General features: G+C 38.4%; 1 protein-coding gene across 2 annotated transcripts in view; it reads right to left on the minus strand.

The window, feature by feature from the left end:
* ap5z1 (adaptor related protein complex 5 subunit zeta 1) overlaps positions 1 to 18,144 on the minus strand; it is a 58,829-nt gene that overhangs the window by 22,332 nt on the left and 18,353 nt on the right. For both annotated transcript variants that reach the window (XM_063058952.1, XM_063058951.1), the window contains 7 exons: positions 14,763 to 14,800; positions 12,428 to 12,590; positions 11,625 to 11,803; positions 11,317 to 11,459; positions 9,604 to 9,750; positions 7,452 to 7,563; positions 4,192 to 4,289 (listed from right to left, as the gene is read on the minus strand). In XM_063058952.1, coding sequence (XP_062915022.1) covers positions 4,192 to 4,289; positions 7,452 to 7,563; positions 9,604 to 9,750; positions 11,317 to 11,459; positions 11,625 to 11,803; positions 12,428 to 12,590; positions 14,763 to 14,800 — 880 coding nt within the window. The remainder of the gene's footprint in view (positions 1 to 4,191; positions 4,290 to 7,451; positions 7,564 to 9,603; positions 9,751 to 11,316; positions 11,460 to 11,624; positions 11,804 to 12,427; positions 12,591 to 14,762; positions 14,801 to 18,144) is intronic.

The raw sequence follows: 18,144 nt of genomic DNA on the forward strand, positions 1-18,144 counted from the left end.
GTCGGTTTAGGAGCTATTTGCAGGATGGTTTGAGTCTTTATTATAAAAGAACTGTGTGATAGAAAAATGTGCGAGGCTCAGCAGTCAAGCAAGCCTTCCACATCAGCCACAGCAGACGACGAACCTCGACCTTCGACATCGAGGCGGGCAGAGACAGAAGAAGATGAGCTGCCTGCTCTAATGGAAACAGACGACAAGATGACATCCCAGTGTCCCACCACCCCAACCCCCAGGCCACAGACAGATACCGATTCGCGGAGAATGCAATGGTAGCCAGGACGCACACAGCATATCTTTAAGAAAAAAGCCGAAATAAACATGCTAATTAATTAGGTGTCGCCGACATGTAATTGTCGGCCTAGATTAGAGACAACGCAATCGGAAATTAGCATTGATCTGGGCCGACAATTATGTGTCGGGTGGCACCTAATTAATTAGCTTGTTTATTTCGGCTTTCTTCTTAAAGATGTGCTGTGTACCTCCTGGCTACCGCTGCATTCCTGCATGTTTTGTGGCAATGTATCGCTCGGCGTGCACCACCCAACCTGCGGCAGCTCAGTCTAACACACTATCATCAGTGTGCTCGGCAAGCTATCATCCTGATTCCCGTAAGTGATACTACACTATACATACATTATTTCTACCTTATATAGGCTGTGTATTTTTACGTGTTATTTGGTATGATTTGGCAGCTTCATAGCTTAAAGATTACTGGAGAGAGTGTTCTTGCCAACAGCGCTTGCGTGAGATTTTCTGCCGACGGCGCTTGCATGAGATTTTCGCTACGGAGAGCGGTTCAATAATGATTGTGGAAAAATATTTCTACTTTATATAGGCTGTGTATTTATCATATCATTCCTGCTTTTACTATATGTTACTGTTATTTTAGGTTTTATGTGTTATTTGGCATGATTTGGTAGGTTATTTTTGGGTCTGCGAATGCTCACAAAATTTTCCTATATAAATAAATGGTAATTGCTTCTTCGCTTTCTGACATTTCGGCTTACGAACCGTTTCATAGGAATGTTCTACCTTCGGATGGTGGGGGAAACCTGTATTTTAATGCAGGTCGTTTGAGAATCCAAATATATTCCATCTACTCATTAATTTGTCAAAGAGAGCCACAGAGTTATTGAGCATGGAAACAGCAGGTCCTTTGTCCCAATGAGTCCACACCAACCATTAAGCATCCATTTACACTATTCCCATTTTTTCTCTAGACATTTCCATCAATTCCCTCCAGATTCTATTCACCTGCACAACAGGGGCAACGTATAGTAACCTGCACATGCATTTGAGATGGAAGGGAAAGCCAGAGCAGCCAGTGGTCATAGGGAATATGTGCAGACAGCAGAGGAGGTCAGGCCTGAACCTGATTTATTGGAGCTTTGAAGCAGCAGTCTTTTGTCCTAACTAAATTCAACTGTTTTACATTATTCTTTAAAGAATTCAAAAATATGGTGAAGTCTGAACTTTGCTGTTGAAACCCACGTTGAAGTCTTTGACATATTTTCAGTTTCCAGATTTTTTTTGATTATATTTAATGACTTTATTTTCAGGTTTTTATCTCTTAGTACTGCACCTATCCATAAAGTTAGTAACTTGTTGTGCTGCTGGACGAACAGTCCACTGGTTGAACAAGTACTCTGGGAATACGAGTTTTCATGGCAGCTAGACATATAATTAAATAAATTTGTAATAAAGAGATTGTATTAGAAAAGGTAACCATGAAATTACTTGGCTATCATAAATTTAGGCCACTGATACCCTTTAGTGAAGACTCTGCAAATCTCTTCCGCCATTACAAGGCATGGATCAGATGTGCAATGGAATATTCTTCAGTCTCTTGAGCAATTGGAGCTGTAACACCATCCGTGATGCTGAACACCACCCAAGTCTATGCATTCTGACTGACTGGCATCCCGTTCATTACCATAAAAACTCACTCCCTTTTGCACTGATGCATTGTGGCTGCAGTGTGTATTATCTAAAAGACCTACTGGAGCAATCTGCCAAGGATCTCAGTATAATCACAATTCTAAAATCCTACCCACTCAGAAGGATTAAGGCAGCAGGTGTATCATAACTTGAATACAGGTTTCCCCCGCCACCCGAAGGTAGAGCGTTCCTATGAAACAGTTTGTAAGCCGAAATGTAGGAAAGCAAAGAAGCAATTACCATTTATTTATATGGGAAAATTTTGTGAGCGTTCACAGACCCAAAAATAACTACCAAATCATGCCAAATAACACATAAAACCTAAAATAACAGTAACATATAGTGAAAGCAGAAATGATATGATAAATACACAGCCTATATAAAGTAGAAATACTTTTCCACAATCATTACTGCACTGTTCTCCGTAGCGAAAATCTCACGCAAGTGCCATCGGCAGAAAATCTCACGCAAGCACTGTTGGCAAAAATACGGCGCAAGCGCTCTCCAGTAACCTTTAAGCTATGAAGTTGCCAAATCATATCAAATAACACATAAAAATACACAGCCAATGTAAAGTAGAAATAATGTATGTACAGTGTAGTATCACTTACCGGAATCGGGACAGTGCAGAGTACACTGATGATGGTGTGTTAGGCTGAGTCGTCGCAGGTTGGTGTGGTGCAGTGGACCCCACCCTCCAGGCCACCAACCGATACCGATCCGCGAAGCATGCAAGGTGCAGCAGTAGTCAGGAGGCACACAGCACATCTTTAAGAAAAAAGCCGAAACCATCGGGCTAATTAATTAGGTGCTGCCCAGCACGTAATTGTCGGCCCAGATCAGTGCCGATTTCCGATTGGTCATCTCTGATCTGGGCCGACAACTACGTGTCCGGCAGCACCTAATTAATTAGCATGTTTATTTCGGTTTTTTCTTAAAGATGTGCTGTGTGTCTCCCGGCTACTGCTGCATTCTCCGCGAATTGGTATCTGTCCGTGGCCTGGGGGTTGGGGTGGTGGGACACTGGGGTGTCATCTCGTCATCGTCTGTTTCCATTAGGGCAGGCAGGTCATTTTCCATCTCTGCCCACCTCGATGTCGAAGGTCGAGGTTCGTCGTCTGCTGTGGCTGATGTGGAAGGCTTGGCTTGACTGCTGAGCCTCGTGCATTTTTCTATCACACAGTTCTTTGTAAGGACTCAAATCATCTTGCAAATATCCCCTAAACCTACGTACCCTTTCAAAATTAAAGTCGTACTTTATCATTACAGTGAAAACCTCACGCAGTTGCTTCACGTTCAGTTCCTGTACAACTCCACTTTCGGTCCGTTCGCTACTGCACTCGGTTTCGATTGTTATCCTTTTTTCTTCCAATTGCATCAGCTCTTCATCTATCAGTTCTTGGTCATGAGATGCCAAAACCTCTTCAACATCATGTTCGTCAGCTTCCACAAGCCAAACTCACTTTGTCCTTACTTCGTTCACCACGATCGAAACGCTTAATTATGTCTAGTTTTACGCTAAGCGTAACACCCTTATGAGCTCTTTTAGGCTTTTCCGATACCATAGAACTCATCTTGCAAACGACTGCTCACAGGCACGTGTTTAAGCAATGCCGGTGAGAATGTAGTTCTGAATCCGGGGAGAGCAGCTGCTCGGGCGCACGCTGACTTTTATCGTGCGCTGATTTTTTTTCATAACAGTGAAAACATCTTCTGAAAGCGAAAACAGGGTACTAATGTAGGTCTTTCGTAACAGTGAGGTTTCGTAAAGTGAACGTTCGAAAAGCAGGGGACACCTGTATATATTACTGTTGACAGATCAAAATCCTGGAATTCTCTATCAAAAAGGAACATGTTAGAGCCTTCAGCAGATATACTCCAGCTGTTTGTAAAGGTAGCTCAATAGCTTCTAAAGTGCAATTACACACAGACAATAAAAATTGGCCTTACCAAAGTATTTACATTGTGCAAAACAAAAAAAATAGATATATACATACACACACACACACACACACACACACACACACACTCCCAAAGAATTATTTTATTCAGTAAGCATTCTATTCCAGTCGAAAACATCTCATCGGTACTTTTGACGTGAAACATTGACCACAGATGCTGCTTGACCTGCTGAGTTGTTCTTGCATTTCTTGCTTTTTTTCAAAATTCAGATTTCCAGCATCTGAGTTCTTTAGATATTTAAAAAATTCTATTCCAAAGTACAGGCCTGTGTTCAACTAAAATCTTGCTTACCGTTGAACTTCTGCCTTGAAATCAGGGATGTTATACAGAAGACTGCTCCGCTCCAGGATGACTAGAACTAATTGGTTAATCAGTGGCCCATCTGCAAACTGAAGTCAATCAGAAAGTGGGAAAATTTAAAAAAATAGGCCTTCAACCCAAATTTCTGAATCAGAACAGATGAGAGAAGCTTTCATAAGAACAATTTAATTCTGTTGACAACCCAGGTCATGTGTCATTAAGTTATTAATGTTATTTTGCGTTCTGGGCAAATATAATCAATTCTTTTTAAAGTCACAATGATGTTTCTAACCAGGTCTTGTTGTCAACCTAAATTAATTTTACAGAAGACCAAAACTTATAATTGACTCCTTAATGATAGTCAATTATGCTGTTCAAAATTGGAAAGAAATCTCCCTATTGTGGAAGCAATCGAGCAAGTAATGTTGGCAGGAGGCAAAAGGAAATTATTTTTGGTACTTTCCAGTTCATGCAAATAGTCTGCAGTTTACACCAAAGCTGCCAGGTGAGAAGTTTAATGAAAAAAGGGCATGAAGTAAAAAACAAATGCTAGCCCCAGGTTAACTGAGTTCTTTGATATAAAGTGATTAGGAGAGAAGGTAATGCTCTGGATTATAACACTAAGATTTTAAAAAGGCCAGACTCTACATTGTGCTGCTTATGTACGTCAGCAGTTTAAGCCCTGGAGCTTTGAATCACAGTTTAGTATCTTCTTTTCCATCTGGTGAAAATACTATAACTGAATCCTTATTTATGCTATGATCTACCATCATAATCTGTAGCTCCAAAGTCCCATTTTCTCTTTGTAGAATGGGTACACAAACCTGCATATAAAATTGGTGCATATTAAACTAGTGAGTATTAATTATTAATTACTTCTGAGAAGAACTGAATAGGTTTGAGGCAAGAACACAGATTCAGCGCCAATAGTGACAGCTAGATTCTTTAATTCATTTAGAGTCATAGAGCACTATAGAGCAGAAAAAGGCGCTTTGACATATCTAGTTTGTGCTGAACCATTAATCTGCCTAGTCCCATCAAAATGCACCTGGATCAGAGCCCTCCATGCTCCTCCTATTCATGTACTTATCCAAACTTCCCTTAAATGTTGAAATCAAACCCATATCCACCACTTCCACTGGCAGCTCGTTCCACACTCTCACCACCCTGAGTGAAGTTCCCTCTCGTATTCTCCTTAAATATTTCACTTTTCACCCTTAACCTAGGACCTCTAGTTCTAGTCTCATCCAACTTCAGTGAAAAAGGCCCGTTTACATTTACCCTATCTATACCACTCATAATTTTGTGTACCTCTATCAAAATCTCCCCTCATTTTCCTACGCTCCAGGGAATAAAGTCCTCACCAATTCAACCTTTCCTCATACCTCAGGTCTTCAAATCCCAGCAACATCCTTGTAAATCTTCTCTGCACTCTTTCAATTTTATTCATGGTTCCTATAGTAGGTAACCAGAACTGCACACAATACTCCAAAATAGGCCTCACCAACATCTTATACAACTTCAATACAACATTCTAGCTCCTGTACTCAGTACTTTGATTTATGAAAGCCAATGTGCCAAGAGCTCTCTCTAAAATCCTATCTGCCTGTGAGGCCACTTTCAAGGAATAATGGATCTATATTCCCAGATATTTCTGTTCTACAGTACTCCTCAATGCCCTACTGTTCACTGTGTATGTCCTATCCTGGTTTGTCCTCCCAAAGTGCAACACCTCACACTTGTCTGCATTAATTTCCATTAGCCATTTTTCAGCCAGTTTCCAACTGGTCCAGATTCTGCTGCAAGCTTTGGTAGCCTTCCTCTCTGTCCACTATGTCTCCAATCTTGGTGTCATCCACAATTTTGCTAATCCAGTTCATCACATTATCATCCAGATCGTTGATACAGATGACAAACAACAGACCCAGGAACAATCTCTATGCTCACTAGAAACAGGCCACCAATCACACAGGCAACCACTCTTTGACTTCTCTCACAAAGCCAATATCTAATCTTCAACATTCTGACAAAACAGGCAAGGTCATCCTCAGCCACCTTTCTACAAATAGCAGGTTTGATAAATCTATTTCAGAACCAGTTAGAAGTCAGCTATAATAGAATGGGACTTGATCACACGGGGCAACAACAGGTTTCTTTCTAATCGTGTTGGAGAATATGAATAACTTTAATAATTTTTAGATCACTTTTAATATCACCAAGTTTTTTATTTCCAAACTGACCTTTACTTTAAAAAAAAACTGATATCTCTGGATTATTTGTCTTGGATTCTGAATTGTTAATCATGTAACCAAACTACCATGCAACAAAATACATAGGATGAAAGCCAACCCATTTTCCATTGTTGTTGTTCAAACTTGCTGAACTACTGCTGAATTACTTTAAGAATGAATTATTTGGCCATCATCAACTGTAGGTATGTCTCATCACATGCAGGCCAAGAGCTAATCACATTTTCCACTTTGTAGATTATTGTTCTTCGCATACATATCAAGGTAGTTTAAATGAGGTCTTCCTCGATCACCCTTTCAGTCAGTCAGCTCCATGTTCTGTCAATGGATACATGAAAAATTCCTCAGATCCCTTCTTATCCTTCTATCTATTATTGAGTCTCCAGTTACTCAACTCTTTACAGAGGTCATATCCTTCCCATTTAACTCTTCTTGGACTCTCAATACCCACACCTCAGTTGTGCTCCCAAGAAAACAACATTAATTTTGCAACTCTTGACCACAGATGAAATCTATATCCCTGATAATATCCTTGTCAATATCCCCCGACTCTCTCTAGTACAATTTAAGCAGGATCTTCCTCCTCAGCTATAAAGGAAAGTATCCCAAATGTCACCTTTATCCTCCAGCCCAACTAGCTTCAGAGATCTGTGGACACGCACTTTGAAGCCCTCTCTGATCCCCTCTTCTTCAGTGACCTCTTTTTTATTGTGATTCTTGTCTTGTTTGCACTTCCCAAATGTATTACCTCATACTTCACACCACCAATTCTGAGAATGTGCTCTTTGGTGTTTAGCCAATTGGTAGACTACTGATAATGTGGTGCGACAGATGTTAAATAGTTCATGTTTATTTAGTTAGTGTGTAGTTACTTTGACGATACAAGAGGGACATTTTCCAATCGTTCCACTGAAATATCCAAACTGCTTTCTCAATTGAAATTAGTGAAGGGTAAATTAACAGGTAACTGAAACAATGGATTAAACAATGATATTTAATTACCTGAGTAACAACTTTGAAGTAAACCTGCAATAGAATGGGAACAGTCTGAGCACACTGTACAACTCTAGGTCGCTTAGCCATGTCCAAAAGCACTTCGTGAAGCTGATTTAATCTGCATAAGAAAATGTATTCTCAGTCAATGCAGGGTAAGGAACAATTTCATAAAGTATTGGAGAGTCAAAATCAAACAGCACAGAAACAGGTTCTTCAGTCCACCATGACCTTCATGTACCAATCCATACTAATTGTGCTTATTAGCATTTGGCCTATACCAATTGCTGATAAGCACTTGAATTACCAAGATATAACCTTTACATCTTGGTGATTGAAGAGTTCATCCAGATATGCTTTAAATGTTCTGACAGTACCTGCCTCCACCAACATATCAGGTGATGTATTCCAAATTGTAGCCACTCTTATAATTTTTTTTTAAAAAATCCTCATGACCCCCAACCCTCTTAATCTTCACTGTAAACTTACGCTCTTTGGTTTTAGACTTCTCAGTTATCCACCCCGTCTATAACTTTCATAATTTTGTATACCTCTATCAGATTTCCCCTTCAAAAGAAAACGAACCAAGCTACTCCAGTTTCACCTCATAATTGAAATGTTCCACCTCAGATAAACCATCCCTGGTAAATGCTATTGAGAGCAGTTATGCCCTTCCTATAGTACAGCCACCAGAACGGCACACAATACTCGAGCTGCAGCATGATCTTTGTGCTCTTAAGTTGTGTGCACTGTCTAATGGAGGCCAGATTCACAAATCTTCTTTGCCATCTGATCTATTTGTGATGCCACCATTAAGAGTATTTGGATAAATACATCGATTCCTCTATGCTTCAATACTCTATATGGTGCAAGTCCCATCCTTATTAGAGCTCCCAAATGCACTACCTCACACTGATTTGGGACTAAGTTCCATCTGCATTTGTTCCGCTCAATTTACCAGCTGATCAACATTGTTCTATAACCCAAGAACATCTTATCAATAACACTAACAACTTTAATTCACCTGCAAAACTTTCTAGTCATTCTTCCCACATTCACAGCTAAATTATTAATGTATGTGATAGATATTAAGGATCCTAACTACAATCTGAGACACCTAATATAATCCTCTTAAATGTTAACATCCTCTGAAGTTTCTCAGCCCCCCCCCCCCAGTGAAATCTAAAACCAAAATTTAGATGAGAAGTATTAAGTTCCCATCCATATCCTCTGGCCCCACACACAGATTATCTGTGGTCCCTAACAGACCTCACTTTTCCATACCCCTTGTTATCCCTTTGCATCCTTCTTGCCTTTCACCCTTGCAATAATTCTCATTATTTCATTTTTAAGACTCCCATTTGTCAGATCTGATGTATTCACAAGTAGCTGCTCCCACTCTCACATTTGCTTCTCTTATCATTCCATGGTAAATAGCAAGCTACTGCACAATTTAAGCAAAAGCTAACAAAAACTTTTAAAATACAAATCAGATTCCTTTAGCAGTCTCCTTCACCTCCAAAAAGTTAACATTTTGTTCACTTCTTCATTGATGTCACTCTTAAGCAAATCAAAGGAATGCAGAGTCCTGGACTAAATAATTATAAAATGTCTCTCTTTCCTCCATATTGACTTGCCTGCATTTGATATTAAATAGAGAATAAGGAGAAAACAATTCACAGACAGCTCAAGAAAACACAATAGAAAGGGTGCAATAAACAAATCTTGGCATATTTAGTTTGCAACTTGTACACAGCTAGATCACATAAATAGCAATAGGGTCATGATCAGATAAGTTTGGCGTACATTTTGGTTGAGAGTTATAGTCAAATAAATAAATAACATAAATATGAGAATAATTCAAGTAAACCAAATGTACATAGAGGTTACAAGAATAAATAGATTTAATTTAATTGTGATTTTGGCATCTCAGAGCTTTGTATTTGATTTTTCATCATTATGTATAGTAAAGCAATCACACATGTCCAAGACAGGAATAGAAGCAAGTGACACATTGGTAGTATGATTCACTTAGTCCTTGATCCAAACTCAAATCCATAACCATACCGAGTAAACAAAAGCCTTGATGTAAGAAGGTTACAAGACAATCAGAGGACATGTCAGCTCAAACCTACTACTTAAATTACTTTGCCTCACGTACCTGTCAATAGTATCCCCTGCTCCTGTCTCTACACGGAGGATGTAAAAAAACATGCTCCTGTAGTGTGGATTGTGGAATGCTTCTACAGTGTTTAAGACCTTCCTATTCTGATCAGCTATTACCTTCTCAGTCACTTGAGAGCTTGACCTAAAGGATTAAAAACAAAGAATTTGAACAAAACTTAAGATTCAAGCTCAAAGTTAACAATATCACATATATACATTAACTGTCATAGAATTAGCAAAAAAATTATTCTGGTAGTACTCTCAGTAGACAGTATGAGGCACTTGGCAAAATTTTCATACACATTATACATTTATGGCACCATGAATATTCATAGGATCAGTAGTTAAGTATTAGTCCTCTGTCAAGCACATTACGAATAAAGCATAAGTATTGATTTTACTGTTAATACATTAATAAGGACATACTCCAAATTAATTCTGTTTTCATCTATTTTTTATTTATAAAATACAGGTGTCATAGATAAAGCCAGCATTTACAGTCCTAAAGTTTCTTGAAAAATAGGGTGGTGAGCCATATTGTTGAATCACCTCTGTCTTTCTTACAAAGGTGTTGTTAGGAAAGATTTTCAAAACTTAGGCCCAATGACATTGAAAGAACAGAGGTAAAGTTCCAAGTCAAAATGAAAGGAAAGCTGCAGGTGATTATGTCGTCATAAATCTGCATTTTGTCTCCTTCTATGTGGTACAGGTTGAAAATTAAGAAATGCTTTCAAAATAGCCTCAGCATGTAGTTCCTGTACACTTTATAGATGAGTCACAATTCCACTGATTGCTCCAATACACTGACTCCACTCACTGAAAAACAGGTCTAAGAGTAAGTTCTGCTCCAAAGAAACAAAAAAAAACTACATCCTGGTGAATCTCTTCTGTACCTTCTCCAAAGCCTCCACATTTTTCCTGTATTGTGATGACCAACTGCACTCAGTACTTTAACTGTGGCCTCCTCAAAGTTTTATACAGCTGCAACATGACTTCCTGACTTTTATATGAAATGGAATGACACATCATGGTATCTTTTAGCCCTCAATTTCTGATGCAAGTTATTCCTTCTTCCTTTATATTCTTTCAGGATCTTATCCAATTTCAGCTTCCTAAACTTTATATATGCTTCCTTTTTCTTACTGACTAAATGACCATATCTCTTGTCATCCAAGGTTCCTGAATCTTATCCTTCCATTTCATCCTCACAGGAACATGTTGATCCTGAACTCTAATCAACTGGGTCTTTAAAATACTCATATAATAAAACAATAATGGTCAAGTAACATACAGGCACTGCGCAGAAAGACATAGAAGTGACAGCTGCTTGAAGGGAAGAGTATTAAGGCTTTTTGGCATTCATAGAAATATATCCTAAGCTATCCGGTGTGAGAGGAGAAGGGAAGAAGTAAAGCCATGAGTACCTCTAAAAATGGAGATGAGCAAGTTGTACTGGCTGCCAAATATGATACAGAAACAGTCACAAACAGTTAAACAAAATTAAACCAAATATTTTGGATGGTGGAAGCTTGAAATGAAACCCAAAGTTTACTAGCACCCAGCAGGTCACACCACATCTGCCCACAGAGGAATATAATTAATGTTTCAGTTTGATGATCTTCCAGCAAACTCTGAAGTAAAACAACCCCTTCATTTTCCATTCAATCTGGTTCATTAGGAGAGGGGCTGCCTGCAATCTAGACAGTACCTGAGCTGGGCTTCAAGTGTTGCAGTCAAGCAGGGCAGATCAAGCAGTGAATGGAGCATCTCAATCGATGAGTCTGGATGAATCAGATCCGGCAGTAACTCAGTGAACTCAGGGAATAAAGCTGATGCATTCCAAGCTAAGAACTGGTTAGAAAAACACAGAGGCAAAAAAAAAAATCACAATTTACAGTAAAACATGTAGCAGTACAGTACAATATCCAGACAATGATAAACCCAAGCACTCTGAACTGCTATAGCTTCTACTCAAGAACTAAGGGCATATCAATTTTGCCTACAATCAGTTCTCACCTTCAGTAGATTTGGAAAGCTTTTGTGAAAAATGGCAACACTTTCTCTGAGTGTCTTTGCATTTTCTCTGCAAAATTTAACAAATTCATAGGCCAACATAGAGTCTTGATACAGTTCTGAAGGAACCTTGGTGAATAATTGCTTGTAAACAGCTTCAGAGTCCACAGCTGCCAGCTCACCTGAAACGTAAATTTCACTTTTTAATTTTTAAAGACACACACAGTAACAGGCTCTTTTAGCCTAATGAGCCCACATGATCTTCCTTATTTGTTGTAGGTCATCGAATTGTTTAGCTCAACATAACTCTTTCTATTAGTGCAGCTTGAGCTGTAGGGCATTTCTTACAGTTCTGTATTTCATTATTTTTATATTCTTTCATTTGTGCGCTCTCTCTCTCTGACTCTCTAGCTTCTCTCCTTAAACGTATCACCCAAATACATTCAATAGCTCAGGCCTCTCCATATCAGATTGTCCTTTTGTCCTATCCATTATTTGCCCAACTTTGATGCAACCTAAAGCAAACTTTCTCTTTCTTAAACCTGAGGAAGGTTCATCAACAAAAATGCTCACTCTTCCTCAGTCACAAATGCTGCCTGAACTACTGAGTACTTCCAGCATCTTACGTTTTGATTATGTACTTCCACTGTCTCTACAGCACTTGTGTAATGAGAGGCAATACGTAATTGCAGCTTTTTGTCTGTTACACTTCTGTAATTCTATTTAGTCAAATTTAATAACACCCTATAAAATGTCGACATCTTCCCTGAGAATACATCGAACTGAATGGAGTTATTTTGACTTACTGTGATTTAGATAAAACTGAGCAACTGGAAGCAGCACTCTGGCAAAACCGGAGTCTGTACTGATTCTGCTGTACAGCGCTTTTACCACTGGAAAGGCTCGATACACAAACAGTGCATCATGTTGACAGATAAGGTCCATCAGAGTCACTGCTTCAATCAGACACTAGGAGAGAGACAAAGAAGAATCAGCCCAAAACAAATGAGGCACAAATCTAAGGAGAAAATCTTGCTGGGGTAAAAAAAAATCACAAGAAACTGCAGTGCAAGAACCTGGAGTAAGAAACAATCGACTGCAGGATCTTGGTGGGCTGGCGGCATCTGTAGAGGGAAATGGAGAGTTGACATTTTGGGTTGAAACCTTGCATCCAGATGAAAGCTCTTGATGCAAAATTGTCAACTGCCTGTTTCCCTCTATTAATGCCACGGAGTTTTTTCAGTTCGAATTTTTCCAGTGCATGTTTTTCTTTCAGATTATGAGCATGGGTATGTGCAGGAATTCAAATCTGTTGAATTTGGAATATCTTTTGGAATGGCACTTTGAGCAGACACATTTTAGGTACACAATCACATCCTTAATATATTTGAAGATTATTGAGGGGCAGGGTAAAATTCTGTTCTCATGTACGTGAGTGATTCATACTGTAACATAGGACACCCCACCCACCATTCTTTACTTGTGAAATTTCCATTTCTAAAACAACACATCATGGAAAAAGTTGCATGTCTCTCCTGAGAGATGAGTAGACAAAATTAAAGCACATAGGACGTAGGGTACTCTATTAGCATGGATTGAAAATTGGTCAACACAGAAAATTGAACAATGGATCTTTTTCAGTGTAACAAATAGTGCTAAAAGTGATATTGTACAATTTATGAGGTAACAATGTAATATTTCTTAATTTGCAAATGACATAAAACTAGATGGGACTGTTTTGTGACAAAGCTGCCAAGGTTCAGCTTACAGATGTGTGGGCAGCCCACACATACTATCAAACATTTGGGAGACAAGTGGGATAGATCTGCCAGCTGCTGCAGGGATACAGGCATCTTCTGCCACCTGGGAACTTGGTTTGTGGCCACATTTCTGACTTCTACACTGTTCAAGTTAAGTAATAGAAGATAGGAACAGAGCCCTGCTGTAACTTAGGGAGGACCTATAGCAAGTGGGCAACTGTAGGACAACAAGGATAAATGTGAAGCTATCCATTTCAGTAGGAAAAACAGAAAATAGAGCAACATTTATGTGGTAACAAATTGAAAAATATTTATGTAAAAGAGATCAGGGTATCCCTGTATACCAGTCACTAGAAGGAAACAAGCAAGAGCAGCGAGCAATTATAAAGGCATATAGTCTTCACTGAAATAGGTTTTGAGCACAGTAGCAAAATTATCTTAATAAAATTATGTAGGGTCAAGGTGAGAAGGCACCTGAAGAACTGTATGTAGTTTACGTCTCTTATAAAGATGGACTTTCCATTGAGAGAGTGCAACCAAAGTTCATCAGACTGAAAAGACAGAAATGCTACATTTGGAGAAAATGTGTCAATATTCACTAGAGTTTCAAGGGATTGAAACATACAGAGTTTTGGCATTACTGAACAGGCCGAATGGAGAAAGGATGTTAGGAAACGAAGGTCGCACTCTCAGATTATGGGGCAAGACAGTTAGGTCCAAATTGAGAAGATATTTCTTTACATAGAGGGTGGTAAGCCAGTGGAATTTTCTACCACAAATGGTTGTGGAAGCCAAGTTATTGAATATAGTTCAGAAGCAACTAGTTTTCTGGGCATGAAAGACATCAAGGGGTATGGGAAATACATTGGGGATATAGTTGAGAGGGTCAGCTATGATTTCATAGAATAGAACAGTTGGCCCTAAGGGTTGAATAGCTTACTTCTGCTCCTATTTTTCTGTTTTCCAACATTTCTCTGGTTGAGTAAAATGTGTTCTGAGTTCTGTCAATTGTGAAGTGTTGCCTGCCATTGTGACTTGTGCGCAGGACTGCTTTACCTGCAACTGTTTTCACAGAATGTTAAGATGCCCCTGGTGGCTCACCAGAAATGATGCAACTGAGATTGCAATACAGCTCATATGCCTATCGCGGAAAACAATTTGAAGGAAAGGAAATAAGCATACAACCGTAGCTTTAAAGGCAAGAGGAGAAAGAATGTGAATGAAGACAATGCCATATTTTATTGTAGCCTTTAAATATTGTTTAGTTGAACCTCAGCAATATCAAGCACTTTCCATATTTTACTTATGAAACAGGTAAGGACTCTCTGATGACTTTCATTTTATTAAATTTACTTTTAATCAAGTTCGTATTAATACTTACAGCTTTCTGAAGTTCTGAGTCAGACTTCTTTAGAGCTTCTGTAACAAGAAGAAAATTTGACTTTAAATCACTTGTCAAGCAAAATCATTGTTAAGAGTTAGAATAATGTCATAAATGTTTCAATCACAGTCTTTCACTATATCAAATTTACAGCATGTATTCATAATAACTCTGCAGGGTTTTTCTTAACAGCTATTAAGTGTTACAGATCCATGGCTTGATCACTGCATACAGAAACCAATTTATTTATTGTTTGTTGAGATACAGTGTGGAATAGGCTCTTCCAGCTCTTCAAGCCACACCACCTAGCTATCCCCGATTTAGTCTTAGCCTAATCATGGAACCACTTACACTGACTAATTAACCTACCAACTGGTAAGTCATTAGACTGTGGGAGAAACCAGAGCACCTGGAGGAAACCCACGCTGTCATGTGGAAAACATACAAATTCCTTACAGGCAGCAGCGGGAATTGAACCCTGATCGCCTGTATTGCAAATCATTGAGCTAAACACTACACTACCATTACACCACAAAAATAAAGTTCAGGAGTGCATCACTGACCGAGCATACCCCCTAACAAAAGATTCATCATCAGAGATTACACATCAAATTCTCCTGCCAATCTCCTCAAAACACTGACGAGAACATAGTCAACAGTGATGTTAAGTAAAAAATGGAATTTAAAACGATACAAATATGTGAAGAAGGAACAATGAACAGTTTTTAAAGATATTGCTCAAACATGAGTGGTTAGTCACAGTAAAACAGCCACATTAATTAGTCTAAAACAATCTTAAATGATATTGAAAGTGAATTTGTGCTAATCAAGAACCCAAGTATGAAAATGCAAAGATACAATAATTGAAGGCTTTCTACACACTCTGGTGGCAGAAAGAAAATATTACAACTGTGTTGTGTACAAGAGTTAAATCTTTTATGTGGACATAAACTCACTAAAATTAACAGCTAAATGAGATCATTTTATCAATACATTCCAATAAGGAACATAATTTCTTAAGGTCAGGTACAATTACAGTATCCTCTACACTATAGTCTCTTCAATTAATTTGTGTACATTTGGTTGTAACAATAATATACACAATCCATTACACTAAACAACACACAAAATGCTTGAGGAACTCAGCAGGCCAGGCAGCATGTATGGAATAGTACTGCCGACATTTTGGGCTGAGACTTTTCATCAGGATGGAGACCCTTCATAGATGCTGCCTGGCCTGCTGAGTTCCTCCAGCATTGTGTGTATGTTGTTTGGATTTCCAGCATCTGCAGATTTTCTCTTGTTTGTGATTGGACTAATCCATTACAGTACACACATTTGAGCCAGGTTACTAAAATGGTGTCATCAACCGACAGTTATGATTGTAAAATTTAATTATTAGTTGCATGCACAAGTTTAATTTAGCTCAATGCTCATGTTGAATTTTATATCACACTAATAACAATTAATAAACAATGGTATAAGCAATTGTAAATGGTGCTAATCACAATGTGGGCTAACAATTACTTTAATGGTTCACAATCCTTGCAAGACTTCTATCACTTCATAGGGAGAACAGTGAACTAATTAAGATCATTCTGCTGAACTGAAGCAATCATTTTAAATTAATGTCATTACAATAATGCTAATCTTTACTAAAAACTTCTACTAAACTTCCTGTGAACTGTTTATAGCAAAAAACTGTTCATAATTCATATCAACAGATAAAACAGAGGATTTAGAAAATAGTTTTATTTGTATTGTATAATTGATCAACCTTTCACTCACCAGAATTATAGCACAAATGAGGCCATTTATTCCAGTGTTTCTGTTCTAATTGCCTGACAGAGCTATCAACTAGTCCCATTCCCAGCTCTTCACTCTTATCTTTGCAATTAAAAAAAATACAATTCTCTTCAAAAGAGTTACAATTGAATTTGCTTCTACAATTCTTAATGTATTCCGGCTGTTTGTTTTTAGTTCTTATAATTAAAAAAAAATTCTCATCTTTTGCAGAAAGAGAAACAGTTAACATTTTACAATGTAATCTGACCTGCCCGATGTTCAGGAATTTTCTGTTTTTCTCTTACATATTCAGCATCAGATGTCTTTTGATTTCCAATTCCATCATCTCCCCAGTGCCCTTGTTATCAGAAATCTGTATACTGACTTCAAAACCACTGACAATTTAAATCACTGAAATCTCCTCTTAACCTTTGCTTTACAGAAAGTAACTCCCAATTTTCCAGTCACTCCTCGTAAATAAAAGTTCTTTTCCCTGGCAGAATTCTGGAAGTTATCTTTCCATCCATTCCTCTAATAGATCTTTTCTTCTAGATCTAAACAAAATTAATGCATTGGAAATAACCGAATGGTAGAAACAATAAGTACAGACAAATAAAAATTGCAAGAGACAGATTATTATAATTACACTCCCTATACAATGGTGTAACTTTTACCATAGCAAATTTATCATCTGATCAGAATACAGGTTAAAGATTTGGAATAATAAGCACAGAAGTAGAACCTTCGGTCCATGCTGCCTAAGATTCCGATCTAATTAGTCCCACTTGTCCATATGTTTGGCCCATATCCCTATCCATGTACCTATCCAAGTACATTTCAAATCTTTTAAAATATAAGGCTTAATTGTGTTACACTTTTATTTTCCATAACTTCTTGATGTATGAAAATATCTAAACAATACAGAAAATTGCACCCCTCTCTCCCTTGTGTAATGACAAGTATGCAACCTCCTGCCGCAGTAAATGATTTTATATGAAAATCTTGCTCTGCGGTAAGTTTTTGTATATTAATGAATAGATTATCATTCTGCTGATGTAGTATCCCTGCTATAAGTTTATTATAGAATCCTGTTGAGTCTGCTGAGATGCACTGAATGGATTGGTTCATATTACAGCGAAAAGATTAAGTGCTGTTTCAAGGAGAGGCAAAGAAAATGTGAGAGTATAAGACTGTAAGATATAGGCCACTTGGCCCATCAAGTCTGCTCCATCATTTCATCATGGCGGATCCAATTTTTCCCATATCCCTTCATGCCCTGACCAATCAAGAATCTATCAACCTCTGCCTTAAAACATGGCCTTCATAGCTGCCTGTGGCAAAAAATTCCACAGATTCACTACCCTCTGGCTAAATAAGGTTCCTCTTCATCTCCGTTCAAAAAGGATGCCCCTCTATTCTGAGGCTCTGTCCTCTGGTCCTAGGTTCTCCCATCATAGGAAACAATTTTGCCACATCCACTCTATCAAGACCTTTCGCCATTCGATAGGTTTCAATGAGGTCACCCCTCATTCTTCTGAATTCTAGTGTATACAGGCCCAGAGCCATCAAACATACTTCATTTGCAAAGCCATTCGAT

This window comes from Mobula hypostoma, chromosome 9 (genome assembly GCF_963921235.1).
Source record: "Mobula hypostoma chromosome 9, sMobHyp1.1, whole genome shotgun sequence".
Classification (NCBI taxonomy): domain Eukaryota; kingdom Metazoa; phylum Chordata; class Chondrichthyes; order Myliobatiformes; family Myliobatidae; genus Mobula; species Mobula hypostoma.